This window comes from Hipposideros armiger, unplaced genomic scaffold (assembly GCF_001890085.2).
Source record: "Hipposideros armiger isolate ML-2016 unplaced genomic scaffold, ASM189008v1 scaffold_9, whole genome shotgun sequence".
NCBI lineage: Eukaryota > Metazoa > Chordata > Mammalia > Chiroptera > Hipposideridae > Hipposideros > Hipposideros armiger.
The window spans coordinates 288,561-302,954 of NW_017731359.1; the positions used below are offsets into that span (position 1 = coordinate 288,561).

General features: G+C 52.0%; 1 protein-coding gene across 1 annotated transcript in view; it reads right to left on the reverse strand.

The window, feature by feature from the left end:
* The window catches only part of VAC14 (VAC14 component of PIKFYVE complex), a 100,556-nt gene that overhangs the window by 25,758 nt on the left and 60,404 nt on the right, over positions 1-14,394 (reverse strand). The window contains exon 14 of the mRNA XM_019654108.1: positions 11,880-12,012. Coding sequence (XP_019509653.1) covers positions 11,880-12,012 — 133 coding nt within the window. The remainder of the gene's footprint in view (positions 1-11,879; positions 12,013-14,394) is intronic.

Here is a 14,394-nt window from a genome sequence, read left to right on the forward strand (position 1 = left end):
TGCCCACTGTGGTGTCGGAACAGGTCTCTGGGACAGGTCTGTTCAATGACAAACGGCATTTCCTGGCCTTCCCTAGGCCAGCACAGCAGCGGCCCCTTCCCAGAGGGACTGTGGGGGACTCTTCTCTCTCCTCACGGGAAGGGTCGAGCTCCGGCTCCCAGCAGTACCATTCGCAGAGACGACGACTCTCACCTGGCCTGACAGCTGTGGCCTAATTTCCAGGGCTATACCCAGGCTCCTTATTTATACCCACTGGTATTTTTCACTCCTGATGCACGGGGGATGGAGAGGGGCTGGGGATGGGGGAGGTGTGGACAAGAGGAAGTGATGAGGCCCCCCCCCCTTTGGGGCTGGAGGAGCCGGGCAGCCCAGGAGGGGATGTGCCAAGCGGGAGAAGAAGGAGGGTGAGGAGGGACGAACGAATTTAAAAAATAAAAAACATTTAAAAAGGAAAAAAAAAATCCCAAATCCCACCCCCTTAATTTTCCTCAGTAAGCATTTTCAACAAGGTCACAAATGTACTGGCTCCATAGATTTTTTTGGCTCCCAACACATTTCAAGCAGCCTTTAAAAGCCAATTCTTGGCGTAGCTTCAGCTGAGCCCGAGGAGAGGGAAAACTGGGGCACTTCTATGCTCTGAGAAACATGGGATCCAGGTCACAGCTTTCTGGCTCCGCTGAAGCTGTGGGGCACTCCCCTTCCCAGAGGACCCCCCACCCCCACCCCCCCGCCTCATTTCCTTCAGAGAACAAATCACAACACTGCGACACACGTTTCTTAGTACCTTGTCATCTGTCTCCTACGCCACTAGACTGCCACCTTGGTGAATGCAAGAGCCGGCTCTCAGTCCCCTGTGTGCCCAGGGCTGGCGAAGGCCTGGCACATCACAGGTGCTCCAGGAAGAGTCCCAGAACGGACCCTGTGGGGCGTGAATCTTTCTTCTACAACGCTCCTGTCACACTTGGGTGTCCTGTCAGGACTGTGGTGGCTGGGCCTGGGCCTGCCTAGCCCAGGCTGCCCTACAGAGGCAGCATGCTGTAAATATTTACTGGAAAAACCAGAACCTGTTTCCTCCTGTATGAAAGATCTCACCTGACCCTTCAGGTCTCTTCTGGCCACTCTGAATTGAGCCTAAAATCCAGACCAAGACTCTCCTGGTCTCTCTTTAATCACAGTCCAGGACTACCATCCTGGGAGCACTTGTGTGGGGGGGATGGCTCTGAGGGGCCCTGTGTCTAAACCCCAACTCCACACTTGACAACACAGCAGACAGCTTCTAGTCTCTGGCAAGGTGCAATGTTGCAAACGGAGGAAGCCACAAGGAAGGGACCAGCTGCAGGCCTCACTCCCAGGATGCGGCCCCATTCCCCACCCGCCCCCATGGTGGTGTCTGGGAAGGAGGGCTCGCATCGGGAACAAGCCAATCCTTGTTCCTGACTGAACACTACCAACATCTTTTTCAACGTAAGGGTGAGCACTGGTTGTCACACGTGATCAAGAGTCCTGACTGGGGGGCCGGCTGAGTGGCGCGATGGTTAAGAGCTGGCTTGGGATGCCAGAGGGTCCCGGTTTGGATCCCACATATGAGGGCCAGTGACACTGCCCTCTACAGCTAAGATGCTGAACAACAGCTCAACCTGGAGCTGGGCTGCTGTGAGTCGCCGGCGACGGCGTAGGCTGCAGCCCCTGCTGCAGTGGGTTGCCATGGGCTACCATGTGTAGCCAGCAGCCAGCGTGAGCGGCCAGCAGCCAGCGTGAGCGGCCAGCAGCCGCAGTGAGCGGCCGTCCAGAAGCCAGCGACTGATCTGCCTCGCCCGGGAAGAGCGCAATGATAATACCAACATGGGCCAGTGAAGGAACGTCCTTCACAACTAGACTGAAGAACAAAAGGACAGCAACTTGTCTGTTCCCCTCCCCCGACTCCCCAACGCTGTTCCCTCCCCCAATTCCCCAATAAAATCTTTAAAAAAATATAAAGAACTTATGGTCATGAAGACACCATTAAGGAGCAATCAAGAGGAAGAGAAGATAATTACAATATGTGTATCCGAGAAAGACTTGAATCCAGAAAGAGCAAGAACTTCCACAAATCAGTAAGAAAAACCCTGAAGACCCAATGGGAGATGACAGGCTCATCACAAAAGAGGGCATCCAAAAGGCCAACCAGCGATGAGAGGTTCTTCGACTTTGTTAGTCTTTGGGGGAAATGAGAATTAAAACCACAAGGTTTTGCCACCATACGTACCAGAATGGCTACAATCAAAGACTGACACTGGCAAGGATTGGTGAGGATGCGAGCAACTGGACTCACATACGGTGATGGGAATGGAAACCGTACAACTACTTTGGATGACATCTACTAAAGCTAAACATATGTATGGGCGCGGATCCAGCAATTCCTTGGTCTGTAGCTAAGAGAAATGTATGTATATGTAAATGTATGTATATGTGAAAGGATGTTCATAGCAGCATTATTCATGATGGTGCTGAACTAAAAATAACCCTAATGCCATCAACAGCAGAATGGGTAAACGAATCATGGTATCTTCAAACAGTGGAATACTCTATAGAAATGTGAACCAAATCTAACACAGATGACTCTCACAAACATAAGGTGGGTCGAAAGAAGCCAGGCTTTATATTAATAAAATAGCAAAAATAGTATGATTCCATTTATATATAAAGTTCAAAACCAGGTAATATGAATCTAGAAGGCAGGACAGTGGCTACTTGGGGAGGTAACATGAAGGGGCCCTCTGGGCCCTCTACTTCTGGCTCTGAGTGCTCGGTACATGGGCGTAGACAATTAGCAAAAGCTAGGTAGCCACTAAATGGCTGAGCTCTAGTGCACTTATGATTTGTATACTTCTAAATAGTACATATGTTTTTCTTTAGTGAAAAATTTATATTAAAAAAGGCAATGGAGGCATGGAGGGAGGCAAGGCTGCCACCTTGCCTTCATCAGGAAGAGGAAAGAAGACAGTTCTGGGGTACTGATGCAAAAAGGGTTACGTGGTTAAGAAAGGGAGAGGGTTTTACCAAAGAGATGGCAAAAACAAGCAGAAAACAAGTCAGGACTTCTGGGGACACAGCAGAGCTTCTGAGACACATTCTTCTCTGAAGCAGTGTGAAGGGCTCGGAGTCTTCAAGTCTGCATGACTGTTCTTCCTGCACAGGGAAGGGACTGGATAAACAGAGAGCAGAAGGGCCCATCCATGGCCATGAGTTTACTGAGGACAAGGCTGAGGGTGAAATGGAGACACGAGCGCTATGACTGGGCTAAAGCAGCAGCTCTGGGGGAGCAACAAGGAGGTTCAGATGGCCCCACGTTTGGGAAACCCATCACGTGTGAGAGCTGGAGTTGGGGCAGGTGACTCAGCACGTGCTGGGGGCGGGGCATGGAGCACCCTTTCTGAAGAAATGGAGACAGAGATGCAAAACTTAGTGCTTAGAAAAGCAGCTTCTGAAAGGAAAGAGTGAGAAATGGGGCTCAAAACAGACAGCACAGGATGCTGGGCAGGGGACTAGGGAACAAGGGGAGATGACTCTGGAGTGCACTTGAAATCCATCAAAACTCAGCTTCACAGAGAGGCCATCATGGATGATGTGAGCGACTGTGATAAACCAGAAGGAAAAACAAATAATCTGGGAGGAAGGGTTGAAATGGCGATTTAGACCAAGAAAGACTTTCACTGTCCAAATGCCAGGCAGTTCCAATGAGATTATGTCATCTAAATACAGACCGGAAGTGGGCTAGGATAATGGACAGACAGGAGTCTGGAGGGCCAGGGGCCTAGAGGGAAGGCAGGGAAAGGCACGCAGATTTCTAGTTTCACTTCTGCCTGAGAGGTGGCAGCCAGCAGGAGGAGATCCCTGGCCGGGAGGGGGGGTGGTCGTCACATCAGGATGGGTCCTGGTGGGGATCTTCTGTGGGTGAAAGAGAGATGCCACAAGAGAACACGGCTTCTTTCCACTGAGGGCTGAGGAAAAACAAGTCCAGACTGGAAATCGGGCAGTTTTCCCACATGGCCTCTACTACCCAGTCTGGAAGACAACAGGAACATCAGCTCTGGGTCTCTGGATGGCTACATGGCTGCCCCGTGGAGCATGTCCCAACGCCACGGGTCATCTCACGAGCTGGGGAGAGGGAGTTGGGGGCAGATGCTCTGGTGCCACAGGGGCATTAAAACATATGACGATGACAGCCATAGACCCAAAGCCCACACTCCGTGGAGCTAAAGCTGCAAACTTTTAAAGAAAGTTCCATTATGCACTTCAGATCCCAAGAGACTTTCGGCAGTGCCAAGGTTGCCCCAGGCCAGGCTCCTCCAAGGTCCAGACTCAGAGATGGGAATTCTCTTTCTGTGTAGAAGGGGCAGCTGGACTGGATGGCCTTTCACAAACTGCATGTGATACAAACCCTTCTGTGTATTTTTCCAAAGGTGTGTGTGTGTGTGTGTGTGTGTGTGTGTGTGTGTGTGTGTGATATTTTTGTGGCCACCTGTTAAAAGAAACCACTTGTGGGGAGACGGGAGAACACAGGGGCCCCCAAGGGTGGCCTGAAGATACCTAAGCTGAAGTGATACAGGATGAAAGAGTTTCCTGAGAAACGCATCCTACAATGGACCAACAGGATATACTCTGTAACTGCTGCTCTAGAAGGAGTTTGAAGCACTTTTACAACTAAGGACACCCCTTTGTCTATACTTGCTCAGATGCAGCCCTACCCTGAGGAGGCAGGAGGAAAGGACTTTGTGTGGCCAATTCCAAACCTGCCGCGATTTGGTTAAGATGCAACAAGACGATACCCATCAGCTACTTGCTTGTTCGACTTACCAAGGTTAAAACTTTGTTCGTTCCCTGGCACTCTCAGGTAAAGTATAAACAGATCCAGAGTACTGCAGATTCCATCCAGAAACAACCTCTCAAACTTCAGAAAGAAATTCATTATCAGGTTCTCAGCCCCTGGAAACAGTTCCTGACAATCACCACCTGCATGAGCCACGGGCTGGAGAGTTGACGCTTCTTAGGTGTGCAGGCTACACATTTTAATCAGAGGCGGGCGAGGGCCCAGCACCCACGTGAGGAGGAGTCCGACACGCAGGCCCGTGAGGTGGGCACGGAATGATTCCTGAGTCCTCACCCCACCAAAGGGGCTTCAGGATGCTGGGGTGAACGGCTGGCTCCGTGCTCCGTGTGAGGGCTGCCTCGGTCACATGGCCGCCCCCTGCCAAGCTCACCGGTGACCTCTAACCTCCCACAAGCCCCGCTCAGAGCTGGTCGACCCTTGGCCTTTTTCAGCCCCATCACAGGGATGTAGGAGGACCCTTGAAACAAGGGGACACTTCCCTCTAAAGCTCCCCAGACTTCCAGAACACATTGTACAGGGCTCCCTCTGGCCAGCACTTCCTCTCCTTCCCCCATACCCCCTGGTTAAACCTAATTAATCCCAGCCTGGCCCAACACATGTTTCCATTTTCCAGGAGAAAACACATCGCTTCTATAAGAAGGACCAGTGTGTATGACAGTGCGCTCTGTGGACAGTGTGGGGCCTGCTTGAAGGAGGACGAGCGAGCCACTGGCCCGGCTTCCAGGTCCCCAGCCCTTCCTGCCACCCCTAGGTCACAGCTGGCTCTGTGAGGTGCTGGGATGCTGGCACTTTTCCAGGGACTAGGGGACAACAGAAATATAGTGGGCTGGGCTCTGAATTTTGCCCTTCACGAGGACATCTTTCTATCTTCGAGGGCAGGACTCTCTGGTGTGTTAGACCGCGCCTGCCATTCACATTCCCTCAGCACTGTCCCCAATTAGGAGATGAGAGCCCAGAGCTGACTGTGCAAAGCAGCTCCTGCCACACGCTTCCTTTGCCGTCCTGCATCTCAACAAAGCACCCCCGCCCTGGCCCCAGCGGGGAAAATGACTGTGGAAAGCTCCAGAAAGATCACAAAAGGAGCTGGGAAGACTGATTTAACGCCGGCAGGAAGATAAGCTTCTTCTGAGAGGGATGTAAGAAATTTCCTGGAAGAATTCTTCTAGCCCTGTTCAATGTCCTGTCTCCTTCCTGTCAGCTGGGGACCCAATACTATGGCTACAAACTAATTTAAGATCAAAACCTGTCTGCATGTGGGTGGTGGATCACGGCCTCTTACGGCAGTCACAGTTAGGTTGGTGCGTTTGTCACAGCAACATATTTTTATTCTGAGCAAATGAATGCAATCCATTAGAGGGGTGAGACGAAGAGATTGGAGTGGGACCTCTTAGAAGCCTTCTCTGCAGGCTGGGGGCCGGAGGCAAAGCATGCTTTTCTGAAATGCCACTGAACCCGAGATCTGGGTCTTGCCACTTTACTCTGATTCATCTTCTATTAGCATCAGCACGATGGGTTTTTGGGGGCCTGGCCAATGCCCCCAGGGCAGATAAGGTGACACATATGAAGACAGACAGGGTAAAGAGGGCGTACCCGACGCCCGATCCAGAGGCTGGGAGGCTATGGAAAGAGTGAGGAGGGTGAGATCAGCTGGTGTGGGCCGCCCGAGCTACAGTGGCTATTTGGCCCCCGCCGAGGGCTGTTCTCACAGGCAGAATGCCGCAAGGATAGCAAAGTGGAATTTCCCAATTACCAGATGAAAGAGAGCTTCTTCTCTTGAGGCCCTCCTCCAGCCCTGCAATTAAAAACAAGTCCAGTTTCCAGTGGCTTCCTAGGCCTGGGCTCCCCTGCCCCACCACCCACCTCAGCAGCCAATCAATTCCCTGCTCCACCCGTCCCCAACACAGGGCTCTTATGCAAACGGGTGGGTGGGGGATGGGGTCTCATGACTGCTTCCCCCTTCCCTGCTTGGGCCCCCAGCCCATGCTCTTTAAACACCCACTTCCTCTTAGAGGCAGCCCTTTCCCTTTAGGGGTGCTCGGGACCTCACCCACCATCAACTGAGATGGTTGGGGTTGGAGACCTTGAAAAGAAAGCATCCTCTGGCCGTCCTCTTCGCAAAGGGGCAGGGAGGAAGAGGAACGGAAAGGCTCAGCTGATTAAGGCAAAGGGCGGCTGGCAGAGCGGGGCATCCTCAGTCCCGCTCCCTTCCCAGCACAGAAGTAGGCCTTGTAAAGATCCCAGCTGTTGGATTATGCTGGAGTTCATATCACAGTTTATCACAGAGGCTGCGTTTTCTCCCTCCTCTCCTTTTCTACTGAGTAGAAGTGGACGGTTCATGGGAAAACAAGGCCTGTGCTTGTCCTGCCTGCACTGGCATGGAGGGTGGGAAGAGGCTGGAAGAGGGAAATGTACACGAACACCCACCCTGGGTAGAGTTGTTTTAAAGGGGCTGGGCTGGGCTGCTGGTGGGTGCCCTGGGTGCTGGGGCAGCAGGCCTGGCACACCAGAGCCAGCTGTCTGCACAGAAGTTTCAATTATTTCACCCTGTCTCGAGGCTGGTCTCCCCTCCCCACAGACCGCCGTGGGAGGCCGGGGCCATAATTACGAGGCGGAACAACAGCTCCTCTTTATCAAGCTGTGCTGAGTGCCACAACACGCGCGCTCTTATGGAACCCTTTCCGCAAACGGCAGGCAGGCACTAGCATCTTTGTTTCACAGTCACAGCAAAACGGGCTTGGAAACAGGTAACGCGGTGAAAAACTGGGGGAGCTGAGATTCGAACGCAAGTCTGTTTGGCTCCAGAAGCTCTGAGTGCCCTGAGTGCCTCTGGGAGGCCCATCTGCCCTATGCCTGTGGGGTCCTGGGGAGGGGGTGAGGTGTGGGTGTGGGCAGGGGCTGGGGTACCCGGCACCAGCCCTCTCTCAGCAACCCTATGCCTTGTCCTCATCTTCCCTCCATATGTGAGGTTGGGAGCAGGTCGAAGCAAGTCTGGCTGAAATGAGGTTTCGGAGCCACTGGATTTCCCCAACTGAACATGCATCTACACTGTTGCACTCACCAGATAACAAGGCTATTTGGACCCAGAGGGGATGTCCAACCCGCCCAGGGGCCTTGTTGGAGTTGGGGGGGGGGGCCCACTCCCAACCCCCTCAGAGGTGCAGCCTGGGAAAGCTGCCTAGGGGGAGGAAATGCTTGGGGGCCTGAAGGAAACCATGCCTCATCCTCAGGCACCGCCAAGACCCCCCACCATGTTTGTCTTCAACAACTCCAGATGCCTGTGTCCTGGAGACGGCAGCCGCTCCTGGGTCCTGAGCTAAACACACCGCTGCAGAAATAACAGCTTTTGGCTTGTTTGCCACAAGAATCTTTCCTCTCAGTGCTTGATCTTGGAGGTGGAGAGGAGCAAATTAGAGTTTGTGAAACACCTGAAGGAGAGGGTTAAATTGTTTCTTGTGTTTCTTATCGGGCCTGCAGCTTCATCTCAGCAGCCTGTGCACACCGTATTACGCTCCTCTTTACAGCCCTCAGCAGAAAACACGGAAATGAAATGGGAAGCAGGCAGGCAGGCTGACGCTCCGAGGGCTCGTCCCCTGCAAACCTCTGTAGAAAGGGCTTGGCCCCGTCTGAGCACGGGAAGGAGGAGGAAAGCACATCTCCCCAGTGTCTGACAGCCCAGGCTGGGGGCCTGGCCTGTGACCCGGGCTGGCTGGCAGAGGCCTGGCACGCTGGCTAACAGGCAGCAGGGCCACAGAACCAGCATGGCCCAGAGGAAGCGGGGCCCGGTGGTGTCGGCTGTAACACATCCGAACGGGTGCTGGTGCTGCTTTGGGGAAACGGCAGGCTGCACAAATGACGCAAAGGACTAAGAGAACATCATGTGTGAGGGGTCCCCGCAAGGTTCCTTCTGTCCCAGCCCCGGTTCTTTGTGCAAGTACCAAAGGCTAGGAGACCTCCATGGCAGTGCGGGGCGGGCCCATGAGGCCCCAGTGTGGTCCGCTGGGGACTGAGCCATCGCCGTGCTGGGAATGCTGAGCCCCAGTGGACGAGGAGGGAGGGACTCCTGTGAGACGCTGGGCCCCAGGTGGTCTTGGCTCACAGGTTGTGCAGGGCCCTTCCAGGCATCTGGCTTGGCACTCGCTCACAGAAGGGATGAAGTGGCAGCTCCGATGGAATTAGCAGAGTACAGAGGGGTCTGCAGCCCAGCTGCGACTGAGCCGGGCGGGCACATGGCCTCCTCTCATTTCCCTTCTGCAAAATGAGGATTCCCATCAGCCGTGGGGCCCGGGAGACACTGCAAAGGAAGCGAAGCCTCTCTGCCCTGAGGCTATAAATGGAACAGGGCGAGGCAGGGCCACAGGTACATGGAGACCACGTTGCTGAGCTGCCGCTTGATGCGGTCTGGGGGTGCTGCTTACTCCCCTGAGCTCCCTCTCCCCAAGGCCCTGATGGGGCATGGGAGGCTGAGAGAGGATGGAAGAACCCATTACAGCTCCGTTCTCCAGAGGAAACTAGCTATGAATGCCTTGTTCAAAGGCCTCTTTTTCCGCTGGTTCCCTGAAAGTCTTCCAGGCAAGGGAGGCTCATCAGAGGGCTAACGCCTCTGCAATTTGGAAAATCACATCAAGTTAACTGTCACTCATATGGGGATATTCTGTCATTGTCCTGGTGGGGGGTCTCTTGTACCACATCTAGTCTCTACTTTAACTGACTGTGAAGAAAAACCATGGAAATCTTCCACTTTGGGCCAATGAGGATAAGAATTCATTTCTGTTCCTCTGTAACTGGTTCTCATTCGGGGAGATTTTGCTTTCAGGGGACATGTGGAAATGTTTGGAGCCATTTTTGATGATCCCAACTGGATGGGGGTGGGTGCTACTGGCATCTAGTGGGTAGAGGCCAGGGATGCTACTCAATATCCTACAGTACACAGGACAGTCCCCGCCACATAGAATCATCCAGCCCCAAATGCCAATACCCTCTCACCACCACCGAACACCTTTTGGTAGTCTGCTGTCAGATGCCCCTTCCTCCCGATGGGCGGGGATTTTGTGGTCCTGCTATTTGTCCTTCTGGTCAGGCTAGCCTGTCCCCCACTTGGACTCAACTTTTTGGCCTGTTCTCCAGGTACCCTCAAGTCTACCCGCAGCCCTCAAGCTAAGGCCCAGGGGTTCCCTCTCCCATGCCTCCCAGGAGACTCTTCAGGCCCCGCCTCCCAGGAGACTTCAGGCCCCGCCTCCCAGGAGACTCTTCAGGCCCCGCCTCCCAGGAGACTCTTCAGGCCCCGCCTCCCAGGAGACTTCAGGCCCCGCCTCCCAGGAGACTCTTCAGGCCCAGCCGCCCATCACTGCCTCCTGCCATTCCCCTTTTCCCTCTGCTTCCTCCTACATGCCGGGCTCTTCTCAGCCTCCTCTCTTGGCGTCTCTTTTCCCTGACGGTTACACACTAGAGCTCCTAAGGTCTCAGCTCTGGCCCCTTTCCTTCCCTCTCTGCCCTCTTACCACTGAATGTTCTTACTCCCTAAGAATGCAAACTCCCCAAGAGCGCTGGAATGGTACCCTGCGCAGAGTCAGTATTCAGCCAGTATCTGCTGAATGAATGAATGAATGACTCTGCCATCAATTTCCAGATTTGTATATCAGGCCTAGGTCCCTCTTTTGAGAGACAGGTATAGCAAACTGATTCTTCAACAGCTCTCCTTTGAAGTCCTCAAAGCAATTTACACTGAAACATAGGCCCCTCCCCGCTCCTCCTCCAGGGCTTCCATCCCAGGGACTGCCACCACCATCCACCCCGCTGTCCTGGGTGTCACTCCCAACTCCCTCTGCTCCTACTTCCTCATGCAATCAATCACCAGTCGATTCTATTAATTCTTGAATCCTGTTGCTTCTTCTTATCCCCCTAACAAGCTGCCACCGTCTCTCACTCAGACAACAGCCCCCTAACTGGTCTCCCACATATCCACCTTGCCCTCCCTCCAGCCATTCTCCCCCAGCAGCACAGTAATCGTGAAAAACAGAAACCTGGTCAAACCATTCCCCTGCTCAAGCCCTTCACTGGCTTCCCGTGACCTCTGCGTAAGGTCCCCAATCCTCAGTATGGCCCACAAGGCTAAGGCCCTCTCCCTTGCCTTCCGGTTTACAGCAAAATGAACTGGCCACGCTCCTCCCAGCTTTGAAGCCTCTGCTGGGAATCCTCCTTCAACTCCCTCTCCACCCCAATGGTCCCAGGGGCCTCCCAGACTCCTGGGACCACCATATCCGTCTAGTCTGTTCCAAGCATCCTGGAGGGCTTTAACAACCCTCTTCACCCCAGAGGTTCTGATTTCACTGGTCGGGGGAGGCCCAGGCATCACTTTCTTTTTTAAAACCTCCTTGGTGACCTAACACAGAGCCAGAGCCGAGAACCACTGCCATAGAGTATCTGGGGCCACTCAGACTATTCTGGAAAACTCTTCCACCTGGCTAAGTTGGGGAGCCTGGAAAAATCTGTGCCCCATCTAGATTTTGTTGGCCTGACGGTCACTCTTCTGGTAACCCTGCTCCTTGGAGCTGAGGGGGAGGCTAAGGGCCAGACCTGGCCCTGCTACTGGTAATGATAGTTCTAGAGGCTCATACGACTCAAGGACCTGGCTCTGCCAGGGCCACTGCTGTCACCAACCCTGGCCAAACCCTGCACTGGCGGTGGGGCACTGCGTATAGCCCCGTTTCTGTTCTGTCTAGCTCACCTACTTTCCTCCCCAAGGACATGGGCATTTAATGATCGGACATTTAACCACAAAGGAAGACATTACCTCACAAGAAAAAAACTAATTAATTTGTTTAACAAATGGTGACATTGACCTGCCTCACGTGAGTAGCACCAGCAACCCTTCTTCGTTTCTTTTCAGAACAAACACAAAAGTCTGGAAAAGGAGGCGAGAGGAGCAAGAGAAAATGGTTGCTTCGACACCCTGCACGGTGTGAAAAGGAAGCCGTGGCCGGTGAGGAAGAGAAAAGCCGCCGAGACTAACCTGATGATGAAAGCGCCTCTGACCTCCAGGAGCTTCCGTTCACTGCTGAACCTCTTGAGAAGGTTGATCATGAACTTATAAAAGTAGGAGTTCATGGTAGGAGTGGAAGGAGAACATTCTAAACCTTTGGTACCTGTAGAGAAAGGGACAGAGCTGGGATTTATTCTGTGTCTACAGGGTGATGGGACCCTCTCATAGAATATAAACAACTGTAAATGCCAAAAAGGTGGTAGTGTGTGTCTGGGGGGAGGGGGGCGGGGGGCGGGGCCTGTGTGTAACAAGATGAGGGAAAAGAAAACCTTCAATCAACGGCTGGCCACAGGTTGACAGCAAAAACACAAGGACTACAGAAGTATGTATGAGCAAAGACCACTTTACTTACTGTAAGCATCCCCACTTACCTGTCCACACCCCCAGCCACGCCCCAATCACTTAGTGACACCTCCTATGATGAGGAAGAGCCTCTGCTGGGTGCTATGACATTTTTAAAAAACAAACTTGACTCATTATCCCAATAAATAAAACACACTTGTTCTTTACTTTGACAAACGACAAGTCAAAGAGAAAAAAGGGGGGCAGACAGGTACACAATCTCAATAAAACTGACAAACCCTGAGAGGTAAAAGCCACTCTTCACCCAACGTGAATTAAGAAAAAGTAAACCAGGGCCGGCTGAGTGGCTCAGTTGGTTAAGAGCTCGCTCAAGAGTTTGAGCTCTGAGCAACAGCGGTTCGATGCCAGCCCGAGCTGAGCAGCCGCTAAGCTACCAATAGGTAGCAGGATGGCTCAGCTAAAAAAAAAAAAAAAAAAAAAAGTAAACCATACTCACACCCACTAGATTAAAGACAGCACACACTGACAAAATATCACCAAGTGTTTCAATCTTGACCTAATGTTTTGAAATCAGACAGTCTTCCTTATCTGCAGTCAAAGATGCTCTTTCAGTGTCTACTCGAAACACTTTCAAAGCCCCAATCAACTTTAGAAACAGAAGCACAACTCTGATATGTATCCCAGCTGAAGCCACACTGAGGACCGAGGGCCAGATGCAGCCCCAACTCCTGCATGCGTTCTCCTCTGCAAGGCATCTAGCACGGAGGGCAGGGGACAAGGACAGGGCTGAGGGAAGCGTGGACTGTCCAGATGTAGTGTATTTACACACCCCATGGATTTCCCCCCTTTCCTTCCTAACACATGCTGACCTCAACAGCACTGCTGGACAGAGGTGTTAGCGATGGTGGGAATCCTCACTCCATCTGCCCAAGACGTTAACATGGCAGTTAAAAAAACCCCCAAAAAACAGTAACAGCTTGAGATGTAATTCACATACCATAAAGTTCACCCTTTTAAAGTGTATGTGGGCTGGCTGAGTGGCACATTGGTTAAGAGTTGGCTTGGGATGCCAGCTCTGAGCAGCAGGCCCCTGGTTCGGATCTCACATTAGGGCCAGTGACGCTGCGCCCTCTACAGCTAAAATGGTGAACAACAGCTCGACCTGGAGCTGGGCTGCCGTGAGTTGCCGGTGATGGTGTAGGCTGCAGTGAGGTTGCAGTGGGCTGCCGTAAGCTACCGTGAGTGGCTGGCAGCTGGCGTAAGCGGCTGGCAGCCAGCGTGAGCTGCCAAGAGCTGCCGTGAGTGGCTAGCAACCAATCTGCCTCACCCAGGAAGAGTGCAATGATAATAGCAACATGGGCCAGTGAAGCGACGTCCTCCACTAGACTGAAGAACAAAAGGACAGCAACTTATCTGTTCCCCTTCCCTGATTCCCCAGTGCTGTTCCCCTCCCCCAATTCCCCCATAAAATCTTAAAAAAAATAAAGTGTATGATTCAGTGGTTTTTCAGTACATTCACAAAGTTCTGCAAACATTGCCACTAATTCCAGAACATTTTTTCATGACTCCAAAAAAACCCCATATCCATTAGTAGTCATTCTCCATTCTCCCCTCCACCAGCCACTGGCAACCATTAATCTATTATCTCTATGGATCTGCTTATTCTGGACATTTCATATAAATGGAATCATACAGTATGTGGCTTCTTTTGCTTAGCATATTTTCAAGGTTCATCCATGCTATAGTCCTGTATTAATTTTTATGGCTGAATAATATTCCACTGTATGGATAGACCATATTTTATCCATTTATCAGTTGTTAGACATTTGGTTGTTTCCACTTTTTGGCTATTAAGAATAATGCTGCTATGAACATTCATATACAAGGTTTTGTGTGAACATATTTTCATTCCTCTGGTTATATACCCAGAAAAGAAACTCCTGTTTAACCTTTTGAGAAACTGCCAGAGTGTTTTCCATAGAGGCTGCACCATTTTACATTCCTACCAGCCATGTATGAAGGTTCCAATTTCTCCACATCCTTGCCAACACTTGTTATTATCTCATTTTGATTATAGCCCTCCTAGCAGTATCTCGTGGGTTTGAAGTACATCTCCCTAATGATTAATGATGTTAAGCATCTTTTCATGTATTACTGGCTATCTGCATATAGTCTTTGGAGA